The sequence below is a fragment of the Maniola hyperantus genome, chromosome 3, assembly GCF_902806685.2.
Source record: "Maniola hyperantus chromosome 3, iAphHyp1.2, whole genome shotgun sequence".
NCBI classification, from domain to species: domain Eukaryota; kingdom Metazoa; phylum Arthropoda; class Insecta; order Lepidoptera; family Nymphalidae; genus Maniola; species Maniola hyperantus.
In genome coordinates this window covers 2639641-2656523 of record NC_048538.1, presented here as the reverse complement: position 1 = coordinate 2656523, position 16883 = coordinate 2639641, and the positions used below count along the sequence as shown (strand labels likewise).

Below are 16883 nucleotides of genomic sequence, written 5' to 3'. Positions count from 1 at the left end.
GCGTGCTCTTGGGAAGGCCTATGTCCAGCAGTGGACGCAAATAGGCTGATTGATTGATTGATTGATTGACGCACTACATCCGATCCGAATCCGTGAAAATACGTTCCGAAGTAGTCATAGAACTATTTGTCTGGTAGCTTACGCCCTAGCTCCGGGTTCCGTCATCCTTGAGAATACCTCGGATTTAAATCGGATATAATATAACGTATAAAAGTTAATTAATTAATAATTTAAACTAAAACTAAAACCTTAAAAAATATAATATTATAACTAAAATATATTATTAAAAGGAGTCCCTTTAGGCAAGGTTCCGAAAATACTGGCAGCGTTCCCCCTTTGAATAGCTAGGCTAATTCTTTGATTAATATAACGTATTATGTCTTACAGATCTCTAGATAACAGTGTCTTAATTCTGAGCAAAGTCAAAATTCGCTCAATCATAGATTTTACTCAGCCTTAGACCTATATTATGTATAGGTAGGGAGTTTGCCAACAATTCCGATACCTAAGTACTTAGTTAGTTACTTAAATTATTGTTCAAAATTAAACAACTTCATTTTATTTAAAATATTTATTGTACAAAATCCTTATCCTTAGGTACACATAGTACCAATTAAGTGTATTAAAATACATACTAGAAATATAAAAAAAATCATTGATTTACAACGAGCATTAAATACGATATATACAGCTGTACACGAAACATTATCGATGTTTTGAGGATCGTTACAAAAATGTTTTCTAAACATCGAAAATGTTTTTATCAATCAAATTAAAAAACATGGTAACTAACGCGCTCTACGTATTCTAGGAAAAATGAGCATTTCTATTATTATAGGTAGGTACCTACTCTATATAATATGGGTTGACATGGAATATTTCTACAAAATATAATATAATTACAATGTGTAGGAACACTCCGTTTCAAAAAACTAAATACGTAGGTACCTACTCAAGAAGGTTACCTAATGTTGTTATCTGAATTTAAAATCACATTAGTTTAATACAATATTAAACTAAATTTGGTAAATATGTAAGATCCTTGTACCTATGTACTTACATATTAAGTAAATTTTGCATTAAGTATTAATTAAGTAGTAAACATAACAAAAAAATCGCAAAAACTAAAATTTAAATAATTTTAATCAATGTAATATTAATTTATGGCAAATGATACGGTAGAAATAACAAATTTTTTGCTTAGGGTGAAAAATACATGTAGGTACGCGCTCAGATTTATGGCACCTTATACGAAAATATTTTAACTGGACTATTAGAGCATACTTTGTTCATAATTTAACTAAATTTTAACGTTAACTGACCATGTCTAAGGTCTGAGCAAAGTCAAAAATGACAGAGACAATGGTCTACAAAACCGCTATCTCTTTCTAAAGGTCGATGTGCATCTGCCGCGTACTGTACATAGATAGACCTTTGGAAAGAGATAGCGGTTTCGTAGAGCATTGTCTCTGTTGTTGAGACCCACAAAACGTCACATAGGTAAGAGTGACAGAGACAATGCCGAAATCTCTTTCTAAAGGTCGATGTACAATACTTTCTGTTGGTTACTGTACAGTGCAACAAGGACAAGGCTCTCTTGGCACTTGAATGACATTGACAGAGGGGCGCTGTTGGAGAACAAAGGCTTAGAATATTCAAACAAGAACAAAGGGGACACTTGACAGCAACGTTAGTTTCGATTTTCGCCACGCGCCAAGATAGCCTTGTCGCACTGTATGTTTAGGTCCACTCAGTAGCAGCGACACCTGTTCCTGGGGCAGCGTGGGGGGAACACGAGGCATTGGTCCAGGCAGTATACGTCCGCGCCTTCCCGCCCCTCCAGCTCGCCCACCGCGTCGCACTCTTGCCTGCAAGATAAAGTACATTTTGTGAGAGGCAGCGAAACACGGGTCTGTCTTTACCATAGGCACGTGGGGCAGATGCCCAGGGCTTCGGCCTAGTCATCAATCATCATCAACCCATTGCCGGCACAGGTCTCTACTCAGAATGGGACGGGTTTGGCTAATGGCCATAATCCAACACCTTGCACGCTGGCCAAATGAGGATTGGCAGACTTCACACACCTTTGAGAACATTATGGAGAACTCTCAGGCATGCAGGTTGCCTCACGATGTTTCCTTCACCGTGAAAGCAAGTGATATTTTAATGGCTTAAAATGCACATAGCTCATACTGAGTTTTTGTCTTTGTCATTTATATGGGACTAGATGATGCCCGCGACTTCGTCCGCGTGGATTTAGGTTTTTAAACATCCTATGGGAACTCTTCAATTTGGGATAAAAAGTAGCCTATGACCTTCCCCGGGATGTAAGCTATCTCTGTACCAAATTTCGTCAAAATCGGTTAAACGGTTGAGCCGTGAAAAGCTAGCTTGAAAAAATAATTGTATGGATTACGCAACAGAGAGAGCCCTATATTAACTTTTCTTCATTGACAGAATGTTATAGAGTCAGTACTTACGGACACTGGCACAGTGACTCGGGACAGTTGGGGGGGTACCGCAGACAGTTGGTCTGACACCAGTTCAACATGCCCGGGATAACGCGGTAGGCATTAGTCGGCACGCAGACTTGGTCCCTGGAAAAATTTGATTAACCGCTATCAATCTATCTTCTTCTTCTTCAAGTGCCATCTCCTACCGAAGGTTGGCAATCATTAAGGCTAACTGGATCTTGTTTACTGCTGCCCTAAACAGTGATCTTGTACTCATGTTAAACCACTGGCGAAGGTTCTTGAGCCAGGATATTCGTCAATCTATAATCTATATTATACCTCATCATGATCAACCCATCGCCGGCTCATTACAGAGCACGGGTCTCCTCTCAGAGGGAGAAGAGTTTTGGCCATAGTCTACCACGCTGGCCAAGTGCGGATTGGCAGACTTCACACACCTTTGAGAACATTATGGAAAACTCTCAGGCATGGAGGTTTCCTCACGATGTTTTCCTTCACCGTGAAGCAAAGCAAGTGATATTTTAATTACTTAAAAACGCACATAAATCCGAGGTGCGGGCCCGGGATCAAACCCCCGACCTCCGATTGGAAGACGGACGTCCTAACCACTAGGCTACGGTACTAGGGTACGTCTTTAGGTATTCATGATAACATTTTGGGCTAGGGTCGATCGTTGTTAAAGTCTTAACTCTACACCATATAGGCATGTTTTACAATCTGCCAGCTAAAAACTACAATAAGTTAAATACCTAAGAAGGCATGCATTTTGAAAATATTCAGAAGATAAGAAGAAAAGTAAAGGTATACCTATTTATTAAAAAAGCCTGTAAAAGATGTAAGTAATTATATTGCAATTACTTAATATTGTAAAGTAACTACTTAATAAAGTAAGCAAGTACAATATAAAGTTTCCTATTCGTAAGAAAAATATATAGATATGAAGACGGTAAAGTCTACGATCTTTTTTGACGTAGGGTCGAAATAAGTACGTACCTACGGGCGTATAAGTATGTTCACGAAAAAGTTGATTTACTAAATCTCATATAGATGGCGATGTTGTCATTAGCTTGCAGTGTTGCACATAAAAATATAAATATTAAATATCTTATACGATGGTACGCAACCCTTCGTGTACGAGTCCGACTCGAACTCAAGTGCGATTTTTTTTTAAACGAAAAAAATTCGCCAACTTATAGGTATTTTTATTAGTAGGCTTTACTAGTAGGTATAAATCTAAACATACTATCAAATTATACTTACCTACATAAATTACTAAACACTAAGAAAAAAAGAAAATGCTGTAAAAATTAAAGGTTTCAGCTATTACTTACTAGCTTTAAACAAGTAACTACGAAATAAGTAACACAGCATAACATATAATTTACAATTGTTATATACATTTTGTACATAATACAGGATTTAACCAGAACTCTTGCAAAAACTTAGCGTCCTTTACCTAAACACAATCCAATTACCATTTGCCCCGTTTTGTACTTTTAGTGATTTATATTTTTTTTAACCTGCAAACCCGGGTCAATGCCCCGCCTACGACGCGGCACTGACTCCGAGCGATCTTCTTTCCCAACGTTCGTTGACCTCTAGCGTCAGTCAGATGTTTTATTTTCAATTTATCGTAAACTTTTACAAAATTATTTTTTAATAGTTTTTTTCGCGTTTATTTGTGGTATCTTATCAGTAATCATCAGTACCTGTCTTCGTTTTTGCCAGCGTTCTGGTTATATTCTGTATCTAGGTGATAGGTAATATTTTACAACACATTGAAAAGAAATTAACAAAAGACACGTACGAGCATACAACATTTACAATCGGAGACAGAAAAGAGTAGATTTAAGAGTAATGTTAGTCACAATTTTTTATTATGTAAAGGATTGCTTATAAATTACCCCTCTAGCACTAAAAATGCAATAGGTAAACCTTTTTCTTCACTATTTTATTTTTGACTAAAGTATACAGAACCCAACCCACCGCCGGCCCACTACTGACCATTGGTCTCCTTTCAGAATGAAAAGGGTTTGGCATAGTCCACCGACCACCACGCTTGCCAAATGCGGAATGGCAGACTTTACATACAATATTTGAGAACATTATGGAGAACTATGGTATGCAGGTTTCCTCACGATATTTTCCTTCGCCGTTAAAGCAAGTGACATTTAATAAAAACTGCCATATCCCTTCCAGCCGCCATATCCCTTTCAGCCCGCTTCCATCTTAGACTACATCATCACTTACTGTCAGGTGAGATTGCAGTCAAGGGCTAACTTGTATCTGAATAAAAAATAAAAAAATAAAAACGCACATAATTTCGAAAAGTTAGAGGTGCTTGCCCGGGATCAAATCAAACCCCCGACAACGACGTCCCGAATAGTTGGCAGACGTCTTAACCACTAAGCTACCACGGCCTACACACACACCTTCCTACCAAAATTTTATTCAGCCAAAAATAAAAGCTGTGATACGATAAAGGCAAGTTTAGTGCTAGACGGGTTTCTTAGTTCTAGGCGTCTAAATTAATTATTAGAGACAGAGATTATTCACAACACGTAAAGTCCCGATCCAAGAACAATAATGCCACTCCCACACCATCCGACAAATCCCGATCATTCTGAGAACACAAAACAAATACCTAATGATGAGTGGACCTATGTCCGCTTCAGTCTCATAATCGATATCGTTGCTGAAAGAAAATCACGTATTATACAGTGCTCATTAGTATCAATACAAATATAATATGTTTGTATAATACAATATAGATAGTAAATAAATATATATAACGTTTAATATTTTACCTAAACGCACGTAATTCCTCCATTTCAATATCTTTGAGCATATAATTTCTGAAAATAGTAAGCGAATAATAAAATTCTATATACACAATATAATAGATATTAATAAATATTATTGAGTGCGTATAGTAAGTTAAGTCCATATAGTACCTAATTACTATGATAAGTAGGTACTTATATCAATAACGTTTATACGAATAAAAAAGATTTTTTTTTTAATAAAATTATGTAGGTACTATCAAAAAAATGTTTACGTAAAGGAGATCGCCCGTAAACCTCTTTTGTGGCGTGCGTCGAGTCAAAACTTAAATTAATTTTTTTTAATGTATTATTTATTTACGATTATGTTTTATAACGACTTTTTTCACTCTATTATTGAAAATATCCACAATTACAGTTAGAATCGTAAATATGCATTTATTTTGAAGAAGTATTAATTAAATATAACCTCAATATCAGCAATATAAAAAATAAGATTTCTTTATAACCAGGGTGAATAAATAGAAATCGTTTGCAGAATATAAAGAGTTAATTATTTGTCTACAAAATAAAATTAAAACCATGGTGACATAACAATTATATTAGGGGGGGCCCAAAGCTCCTAAGAAAATGGGCAATCTCTTTTATTAAATAAATACTAAACTCAATATACTTATCTTAGTCATATTAGGTATGTAAGTAGGTAGGTGCAGATATATTTAAATATAAATCTCTATTATATCAATTCAAATAAATATGTTACAGTAGTCACAACAATATATAACACTCACAGTTACTACATAAACACTTTTATCAAGCAAGGAGATAGTAAATAATAAATAAATAAATTATTTAAAAAAAAAAAGTTTAAAAAACCGTTCGTGTGTGAGTCCGACTCGCACTTGACCGGTTTTTTATAATGTGAAGGAGCTCATAATGAGCAGGTTTCCAGGCAACGTTCGAGAAAATTTTTATAGATGGCGCTGAATATATTACCACCACTACGGACGAAAAATAATACCTATATCTATATCATTTAATGCTTTAAATTTTTAAATTTAAATCAAATGCGAAATTAATTAATTACTTCTATTATAGTTCACAGATTTTGTGGGGAAGAAACGTAAGGAAAATTGCAGTGCACGCTTACTCTTCATAAAACGTAGTGATTATATACTCTTTGACTCTTCATCTATGTTATTGATTGACACGACCTAAACATTAAAGCATAGATCATAAAGATAAGTATAGGTATTATTTTTCCTCTTTCGTGGCGACCTATGCGAAATATTCAAGAGACATCTATGAGAAAATTTTATTGAAGCTGTCCCTGAAACTTCCTCATTGAAGTGTAAAACAAACCTGATAACTAGCGGGTAGACGTTCAGAGGCATCCGGAAGTCCCTGTAGTACAACAGGAAGGGGTTGTCCCTGCGGAAGTCACCCGCGAACGCTGGCGGCAGGCCTCCTGTGCTGGTGATGATGCTCACATCGGCGCAGTTCCTGAACGTCTCCGAGCGGCCGCACCCAACCGCCTCCGTGCCGTTGGAGCAGATGCCCCACATGTTTCCTGAAATGTGATTAATCAGGCACTAAGTCAATGATCAGGCATGAGTTTTAACTTTTAAGTTTTTTATTTCCGGCTCGATTGTGGTAGAATGAGCAGACCTGAGTATCGTCATCATCATTTTTATGAACCAATAGAAATCCACTGCTGGGTCTCCTGTAGAAACTTCCACAAGCCACGGTCTTGCGCTGCCTGATCCAGCGGCTCCCTGCAATTCGTTTGATCTCGTCTGTATACCTAGTGGACGATCTGTCAAACGCTGCGTTTCTCGGTGCGACCCGAGTATTTATACAGTGCAACAAGGCTACTTGGCGCGTGGCGAAAATCGGAACTAATGTTGCCGTCAAGTCTCCCCTTTTTTCTTGTTTGAATATTTTAAGCCTTTGTTCTCCAACAGCGCCCCTCTGTCAATGTCATTCAAGCGCCAAGAGAGCCTTGTCGCACGCACTGTACTCTATATGATCATTGATAAAACATGGTAGAACGAAAAAGAAAACTAGGAGAAATTGCATACCAGTGTAATAGGTCCATTGCAAGACACACTGCGTGCACGTGACGTAGGGTGGCAATCTCACCCTGTACCTAAAGGTGTCCTTCTTCGCCGTGTCCAGGGGGATGAGGAACCTGTCATCTCTAGTGCCTGATATGTAGAGCGGGTACCTGAATATAATAGTAGATTATTCAACATGGGGGTAATGTAATGTCTTACGTCACGGACGTCGGGATAAATCCCTAGCGTAACGAGGGAGTTTATAGCATAACTCCCGAGCGCAGCGAGGGTGTTGCATCAAGAACCTTGAGGAAGCACGGGACTCAGGGGAGCCAATGACAAAGACATTTTAGCTTTAGTTTTAAGTTTGCGTTATAATTATCACCACTATATCTTACAAATCTAACACTATACCAGACAATCAATAAGAGTGATTTATTACCTATTTTGAATAAATCATTTGACTTTGACTTTTACTTTGACTTTGACAGTATTACCCCCAAGTTCAATACTCTACTTTTCACACCTCGCAAGATAATAAAATCAAAATCTTCGTATGCCTTAATATCTAATTCTATCTAATTAATAAAACTATCAAATTTTTCTGGTCTCTATTTTTTACTCAATTATCAATTTGCTCAATCAAAACTTTTTTAATGGATTAGGTTGTTATTCCGCCATAAACCAACGATTTGTAGTAATTGACCTCAAAACGGGATTTAAAATAAAAGCGTTTAGTTTTACTACTTACCTATCAAAGCACTCCTGAGTGGCCTCTTGCTTGGGGTTATTGTTCGGACACAGCTTCAACACAAACGTGCCGAGGTGGTTCGCCGTCAACTCCACTTCTATTTCTATTTCCTGTACAAAAAAAAATTGACACCTATTTACCCTATACATTTTATATATTTCAATGATTCAAACGTGAGCGAGCTGATTTTTACTTTTTTTTATTAAGTAAGCCAAACTGCAATAATTAAGGTAAGTAATGCCGGTGAAAAACGTGACACTCTTAAATAAATAACGGTTGATCCGGTCTTTAACAAATCATGAAGTTTACGAAATCATTATTGTATACCTACTTACTCAATTAAAAGAATTATTTATTCCGGTTAGACTGTAACGAACTTTCCAGCCATAAAAGTTTACCAGTTCTAACAATTTAATAATTCACCAGGACGTCAAAAAATCATCAAAGTAAACAAGTAGGTAATCAGACGTAAAAATATTGTCATCAGATTTTAATGTTACACCAGACAAGTTTTTCGCCAGGTTTTCACGAGTCATCAGATTTTAACAAGTCAACAGAATTTAGCGTGTCATCACTAACTTACCTGTCCAACGCGACAGTGCCTGGTGATGATGCCCTTACCTTACAGCCCAGCCAGTGCATCCGCGGCTTATTGCGTTGAGGTTATCTGCGTTGCCACTGTACTGAACACCAAATAGGCACTTATCTATTACCTGTCCGATACTATATAATGCCTGGTGATAATGCCTTTGCCGTATATGCCATACATGCCACTCGTTGAAATTATCCACCTCTCGCACACGCCACATCACCCCTAGTTCTACTCCCACTGGACTGAACACTTAGTCGCTTGTCTATTACCTGTCCGACGCTGTACTAATGCCTGGTGATGATGCCCTTGCCATAATTGCCGTAAATAACCATTGCGTGCGGCCGTGGCTTGTTGAGATTATCCGCGTCTCCGCACATGCCACACCGCCCCTGGTTTTGCTCCCACTGGACTGAACACCTAGTCACTTGTCTATTACCTGTCCGACGCTGTAATGCCTGGTGATGATGCCCTTGCCGTACATGCCACCCGCCTCATGCGGCCGTGGCTCGTTGAGATTATCCGCGTCTCCGCACACGCCACACCGCCCCTGGTTCTGCTCCCACTGGACTAAACACACGAGAGATTAGCAAGTAGATATGTTACGTTCATGTAGCATGGCCTATAAAATTACGTTCTCCTTGATGAGTAAGGAACGTTTACAAGATTGATTTCAACAACGTGATAATGTAACTTTCGTTTTATAGGGCTGGGTTAGCAACTTAGTGATTAGGGGCATATTGATCAGGGGCATAATGGTCAGGGGCATAATGTTCGGGGGAATAATGGTCAGGGGCGTTATGATCAGAAGCAAGGAATAAGGATTGTATTCATGATAATTGTTAATATACTACACCTACTCAAGTAGGTACAAATTTAATAGGCTCTTCAAGTACATCGGGTGGCCTTTTCGGTAGGGAATGACGGGACACCCCTTTCTCATACGAGCTCATAACATTATTTATAAGATCATAACTATTAAAACAATGTGTATCCTTTGTTATAGGTCAGCCTTAATTTATGTAAAATACAACGTTTATTACACTTTAATTTACAATCATAAAAATTAATAAAACATGTTATAGTGTCAATAAATTTTGAGAATTTATTGAAAACTTCGATTAGTGATGCATTCTACGCAAGGTAGGTAGGTATAATAGAGATTTTACATATTTGGGGACATGGTACTTATAAGTTTACTAAATAAACTAGAAACAATCTGCATCTCATTCATAATTCATGTTTTTCAACAGTGCAAAGTTTATTCCTCTTTCATTTCCACTTGATCGGTCAAGTCGCGTCTATCCTAGGAGTTCCTATGGTACCTTCTTACGCACCTAAACTAAGTAGCTGTCTACTTTTCTTTAAGTAACAAGGTACTTAAGTACCTCTTAGCATTCAAATGGTTTTTTATATTATATGTTTCTATGGGTACTAGATAAAGCCGCGGTAGAGAGTTCTATAAAATCCTAAAAATCAATATATTAACAAAACAGAAACAGACCTTATGTCTATAACATTTTGAGAAGATTTTAGAAATGACTGACGTGAGTAGTACATTTTCGTTCATAATTTTTTAGCTGTAAGTACTACCCAAGAGATTCGTCATCATCATCATCGTCAAGATCGTCACCGAGGACTTATTCATCCTCGACGCTGTTATCAATAGCATGGGAAGCATAATTATTATAATGTTGACTGACAAAGCCGACGATCTAGTTTTAGAATAGACTAAAGTTCAATGTGTTCGCAATGCGCGTCGGCAATACGGATACGGTGACTGGATCGGACCATATGATACACATCTGGACCAGGCTTGGTGGTTTCCGTTGTACTGACCGGCATATCCCCCGCAGAAGAGCTCGTTGTCGTTGTAGTTGACGGGGTTGGGGAACCCGAACCGCCACATGGAGTTGCGCGCCGGCGGGTCCATGAGCCGCCCGTGCCCCTCCGCGCCGCGCCGCGCGCTGCCTAACATCTGCAATGGAAAATATAGGGTAGGTACTTATATAAACACAAAAAATGTTTCTGTCCGTTATAGACTTTGAAACTATCCAACCGATGTGCCCCAAACCGGAATGATTCGTCCGCGCACGACAGCAAGCCTATCAGGATTGTTGCGGATGCCAATACTTTTACATCCACGGATGCGGATGCAGATGCGGATTATTAGAAGTTCACATCCACAGATGCGGATGCAAAACCACCTAAAAAAAATTCAAACCCTTGTTTTAGGTAACCACTTTAGGGATTGAATTTTTAAAAATCCTTTCTTAGCGAATGTTCACGTTATAATACCTATCTGATTGGCAAATTTCATCCCGATCCGTCCAGTAGTTTGAGTCAGTTGGTCAGATTTTCCTTTTTATAGAGGAAATTCTTAACTCATTAAATCATTGTACACTTACTTGCAATAAAAATATCCAATATGTGAGAAATGATGGACTGCCACGCCTCCTGATCTCCATCTGAAAAGAAAGGAAATAAAAAATTCAAACAACATGATTTTACATCTCAGGAGACCCCCCATAAAACATGCGAGTCTAAGGGATCGTATCTTCTTATGCAATCACTTTTCTTCGGCATTATAAAAAATCCATATCAATTTATCAATGGACATAATCAGTAAAATGAATGACCAACTTCAAACTTACGGCTACCATTGTAAAATAAGATGCAGCAACTAATTGTTGGGTGTGCCCTTTTATCAACAAGTAAAGTTCAAAGTTAAGGTTCCCGCTCACTATAAGTTGCCGCAACCGTAGCTGCACATCTTATTGCGATGCAACCGTACTATTCCAGTATAAGTATTTAGCGAAACATTAATTTGAATTATAGTATGTAGCTAGATAATTGTTTTAGCAAATAAGACCGCATTTGTATCTTTCTGCATCTTGCATTGCATACCTAAGTACAAAAAATCTAATTAATTACATACTTTAATAATTTTGTTTTGCAATATTACAGTAATGAATCGTAATTTTAGGTAGGTAGGTACCTACAGTTTATAAAAAAAAAAAAAAAAAACGAATATTTGTCGACGAACAGTATTATAAATAAATACATAGTTTACGCCACTGAAAATAAAAAGCTGGAATTTAAAAAATATTGCAGAATAAATGTATATTTATTAATATGGCATTTTATTAACATTCCTACGACACATAATATCATAGATTGTTATGTGTAGTATTGGCTACTTTATATTACGAGTAGGTACGGTGTAGGTACCTAATTCAATTCTTAAGAATGTCGAAGTTGCTAAGTTGCGGCTTCATTAAGTGGGTAGTGACCTTAACCAATGAACTTTAATGTTGCATTCATTAATTCTTTGCTGATATCATTAATCCTGTAAGAGTGAGGAGAGTTTTGTCGAAAACAATTTCGATGTTCAGAGGATAAACTGCGGCGTTTTTAATGCTACATAGCATTTTATGAACCATAAAAAAGGCTGTAAAGCTCAATAAATATACCATTTATTGCGGCATCAAAAATGTATCAATATTGTTCCGGCTGAACCGAAAATTAATTTTGTATGTTTTATAACAAACAATTAAGTGAATTTAAGTATTTTTAAGTACCTAAGTAATTTTTCTGTTCCATTTTAGGAAGACATTATAAAAACCAGACTCTCGCACCGAGGGTTCTGTTCTACAGTCGTATTTTTTCGACATTTTGCACGATAAATCAAAAACTATTTTATGCATAAAAATAAAAATAAGTCTGTTTCAGAATGTATCTACCTACAGCAAATCCCTTTCATAATATGATATCCAACTTGGTATACTTACGGCCGCACTCAGAGTAGCTTTATCGTTACTATGAATTAGTATATGGATAAGGAATGCCTTTACTTGTAATAAATTATCTCTGCCTTAAGTAACGATTAAGCTACTCTGAGTACGACTGTTAGTAATCTTATTTTGAAAGTTGAACACACTAATTATTTGTTCATGAACACATTTTAATTTTTTTTTTGTGATGCAACCGTTTTCCGATTCACGGTTTTCAGATTTATCCCTTTTACTTGTTCTACAAGACTTACCTACCTACCAAATTTCATGATTCCAGGTCAACGGAAAGTACCCTAGAGATTTTCTTGACAGACACGACGGACAGGCAGACAACGAAGTGATCCTATAAGGGTTCTGGTAGGGTTGATGCATCCGACTATTCGTAAGTAGGTACTTGTAAAAGTTTATACGAATAAAAAAGATTTTTATTTTTATTTTATTTTTATTCTGTATTTCCTTTTGAGGTACGGAACCCTAAAAACGAATTAATTTGGTGTATCTTAATTATTCTAAGTTTATTTGCTTAGAACAAAAACAATAATGTCATTGTGGTTTATGACTCACAATATTATGCTGCTTTACGAAATTATTCTCGGTAATCATTTGCATATAATGACGAATGTAACATCTTGCTAACAACTTTATACTTAATCTTTATTTTGAATCTTATTAATCACATTGAAGCTATCTGAGCTCGGAATTATATTAGAATTTGTATAATTCTATTTTATAAATTGGGTAAGGAATGCGATTGAATGCAAATCCGTCTAAATATGATTATTATAATGCTAAAGGAGAGCGATGGAGAGAGCTATGCTTGGAGTCAGTCTACGTGATCAAATCAGAAATGAGGATATCCGTAGGAGAACCAGAGTAACCGACATAGCTCAGCGGGTGGCGAAGCTGAAGTGGCAATGGGCAGGGCCAATAGTTCTACAAAATCGGTGGACATTGGGGTCTCAAGGTGCTGGAATGGCGACCTCGCACCGGAAAGCTCAGCGCTGGAAGACCCCCACTAGGTGGATGGACGACATCAGACGAATCGCAGGGAGTCGCTGGATTCAAGCGGCGCGCGGCGCTGTGGGAAGTCCTTACAAGACGTGACCTATGTCCAGCAGTGGACGCATATTGGTTGCTGATGAAAGACAACTAACGGTAAGGTCGGTCTGTAACTGTTTCACGGCTAAACGACTGAACTAATCTTAGTGCCTGTTCGCTTAGTACGAGATTTTATGTCTCACCAACGTTGATAGTATTCGAGTGACGAAACATTTCTGCGTTATAGTAAACTGGATCTTATCTGCCTTGTTTTAAAGCTCAAGTTTGTCTACATATCTACAGCCAGAGCTCCAAGCGGACACGTTGCGAAATTATAATCAATGGCATTGCATTTTTGACTTTAATACAAGGCATTTTAGGTCCATTTTACTTTGACGTTATTATGTTTCGACTCTCGAATTCTAGCAACGTTGTTGAGAGGTAAAATCCTATACGTGTACTGATTGCCATGTCGACCTTGCTTATAGTTAGCGACAGCTAACTATAAGTATTCGGGTAGGATATTTATCATCGTTATCAAGGTCGACTATTGACATTCGTAGGCGTGCAGCTTAGCATAAATTGATGCCATTGTCAAGGAGGTTCAACGTCCTATAACTCCTTAGTTAAACTCTAAGGTCAATCACTCTACACAAAATTAGTGGAGACCAATTAGACCGCCAGTGTGTTAACATACCCATTAACCAACCATGGCAACACTACCTTTACAGTTCAGACCAAGATAGAAATAGAATTTTCAGAGATACTTATAACGAAAATTTTATGAAACCATATATTCTATAATATCACAAGGTTATCGAGGCCCTGTGTCATATTATATTATAGGACTACTTTTTAATAATAGTCATCACTCATCCCCTCTTCTGCTTCTACATACAGGCTGTAATCGAAACGCTAGCAAAAACTTCGCGTTATTGTTATACTACCTAAACACAAACCAAAACCAATAACAATTTGCCACATTTTGTAGTTTTACTGATTTAGTGTTTTTCAAACCCGCAATGTATAGCGTTTAAAACTCGGGTCAATGCCCCACCTACGACGCGGAATTGACTCCAAGTGGCCTACTTACGCAACGTTTGTTGACCTGCGTCAGCAAAATGACGAAAAAATACGACTGTAGTACGGAACCCTCGGTGCGCGAGCCTGACTTTCACTTGGCCGGTTTTTTTCATGGCCGCTATTTTGAACTGTTTATTATTTGTTGTTATAGCGGCAATAGAAATACACATTCTGGGAACCTTTCAGCTCTCTATTTATAACGGTTCATGAGATACAGTTCGCTGACAGACAGACGGACGCGGGACGGACGGACAGGCAGCGGAGGCTAGGTACGGAACTCTAAAAAGTTCACGACCAATTTCGACATCCTCTGGTCACACACCCATAATCAAATTAGGTAAAAAGGTGAACAAAACGAATCGATGTACAAATAAAACATATTTCACGTCGAAGATATATCATTTTTAATGTTCTTGTTATTTCGGAAAGTCAAAAACCACTTAAAATTGAAAAATGGTGCGACTCACTCCACTATATTATAAAATTCATGTGAGGATAACTGTGCGCCAATCAGCCAAACAGGAATTATTGAGGTTAATGGTTTGATACTCCTAATAGTTAGTCCACCTATAGAAGCAGTGATAGCCTAGATGGTTAAAACGTTCGGCCTTCTGTTGGTGAGGAACCAGGGTTTGATCCCGGCGGGATGCCAGCCAGGTAGCCTCCCAGTGTGCCTGGGTGCTGTTAGTCCCCTTTGAATGCGTCCGAAGGGAAGAGCAATATTCGGGCCGGTGCAGCGATGCACCTCGGTAACATGGCTAATAATCTCTCTTCGGGGATATTGTTGGCTATGGCTAATGACCTGGCAGGGGGGCAGGTATAGTTTTCCCTTTATATGCAAGAATAGGTATTAGGTATATTCTATTGCTTAAACATCAATCAGGCAACCCTTCATGAAAGGAAAAGCAGGAGGTTGAATTATTAATTCCTCGTAGATATTAAAAATTAAGGGCTTCTAGGAATTTCATCACCTACTGAAATAATTGACACGACCGGAAAATTAATTGGCGAATTTCTGATCAATAATTTCCTGTTACTTACTTGTTTCAATGATAATTATATTTAACGATAGCTTTTACCTGTTCATTTCTGTCCTTAACTTAAGGAAAAAGTGCTCGTAATAAGCCTATAGTGGTTAGGACGTCCGCCTTCTAATCGGAGGTCGCGGGTTAGATCCCGGGCACGCACCTCCAACTTTTCGGAGTTATGTGCGTTTTGAGTACCTATTTAAATATCACTTAATTTAACGATGAAGGAAAACATCGTAAGGACAAACCTGCATACCTGAGATGTTCTCCATAATATTCTCAAAGGTTTGTGAAGTCTCAATTATTCTATAAACCAACTCCAACTAAATATGCCTGCGCTGGTCCTCGATAAATCGCACCAACAAAGGTCACCCTTAAATGGTTTTTGTTATCCAACGTCGTAAAGTAGCGATGAATGCGCTTTTTGTGAAAATCGATGTGTCGATAACGCCGGCGCATCCTTAAGCTGTTGTTATTCCAATGTAACAATGTTATGAATCAAACTTACGAGACTCGTTAAAGAAATGTATGTACTTATAGTGTAATGTAAGACGAAATGAACGGCTTCATAAAATATAATAAACAAAAAAGAAAACAGGCTTAATTTTATACCATCGCTTCTTGTACATTTATGTCTCACTGCTGATGCCCGAGACTTCAGTCGGGTGGATTTAGGTTTTTAAAAATTCCATGGTTATTCTTGATTTTCCGATAACTATGAAAATTATTTAGTCTAAGTACGTCTCTCCAAGTCTTTAACTAAGTAAATAAGTAGGTATATTCATGCAAATTAGTGTTGTTATGGATATCCATATCCGTCACCGAAACTATCGGATATCCGAAATAAAAAATATCCGTAACCGTAATCGAATCCGAAATAAAAGTTTCGGATAGTTTCGGCTAGTTTTCGGCTGTAAGAAAGAATTACAAGTATGACAGATTGCGAAACCTACAAGGTACAATTAAAGTCGAATATAATCTTATTCGTATTTCATTTTACAGTTCCTTAAAAAATTAATATCCGTAACCGAAACTATCGGATAATCCGAAATAATTTAATATCCATAACCGTAACCGAAACCGATATTATATTTTACTAATATCCATATCCGTATCCGGATCCGAAATTATATATCCATAACATCCCTAATGCAAATCCGCATGTGCTGTGTGGATGCGCGGGGCATCTCCCCGCCTCATACCGCGATTGCCATCTCCGTCGCGTACTATAGTACTATTCTAATGCTTATATCTATGTAATAATAAAAAAATTATAGTCCTGTCTA

At 37.6% G+C, this 16883-nt stretch overlaps 1 protein-coding gene across 4 annotated transcripts; it reads right to left on the bottom strand.

The window, feature by feature from the left end:
* Window positions 1–651: 651 nt before the first annotated feature.
* Window positions 652–11326, bottom strand: LOC117996695 (uncharacterized). Of its 4 annotated transcripts, XM_069509726.1 has the most exons (11): window positions 11309–11326; window positions 11063–11122; window positions 10494–10632; window positions 9094–9224; window positions 8066–8175; window positions 7339–7484; window positions 6620–6827; window positions 5282–5329; window positions 5119–5169; window positions 2481–2597; window positions 652–1868 (listed from the first exon to the last, which is right to left on the bottom strand). In XM_069509726.1, the coding sequence occupies exons 1-11, from the start codon at window positions 11315–11317 to the stop codon at window positions 1751–1753; spliced, it is 1137 nt and encodes a 378-aa protein (XP_069365827.1). In that variant the 5' UTR covers window positions 11318–11326; the 3' UTR covers window positions 652–1750. The 4 variants fall into 4 exon arrangements, with proteins under 4 accessions (XP_069365827.1, XP_069365828.1, XP_069365829.1 ...); XM_069509727.1 differs by lacking the exon at window positions 5282–5329; XM_069509728.1 differs by lacking the exons at window positions 5119–5169; window positions 5282–5329.
* Between the last annotated feature and the right edge of the window lie 5557 nt (window positions 11327–16883).

Excerpts from the sequence above, each read along its gene's own strand:
- LOC117996695 (XM_069509726.1), bottom strand. Across the intron at positions 2,598-5,118 it reads ATAGGTCCACTCATCATTAG|GGACCAAGTCTGCGTGCCGA; the intron begins GTATTTGTTTTG and ends AAATTTTTCCAG. Across the intron at positions 1,869-2,480 it reads GAGTCACTGTGCCAGTGTCC|GCAAGAGTGCGACGCGGTGG; the intron begins GTAAGTACTGAC and ends TTTATCTTGCAG.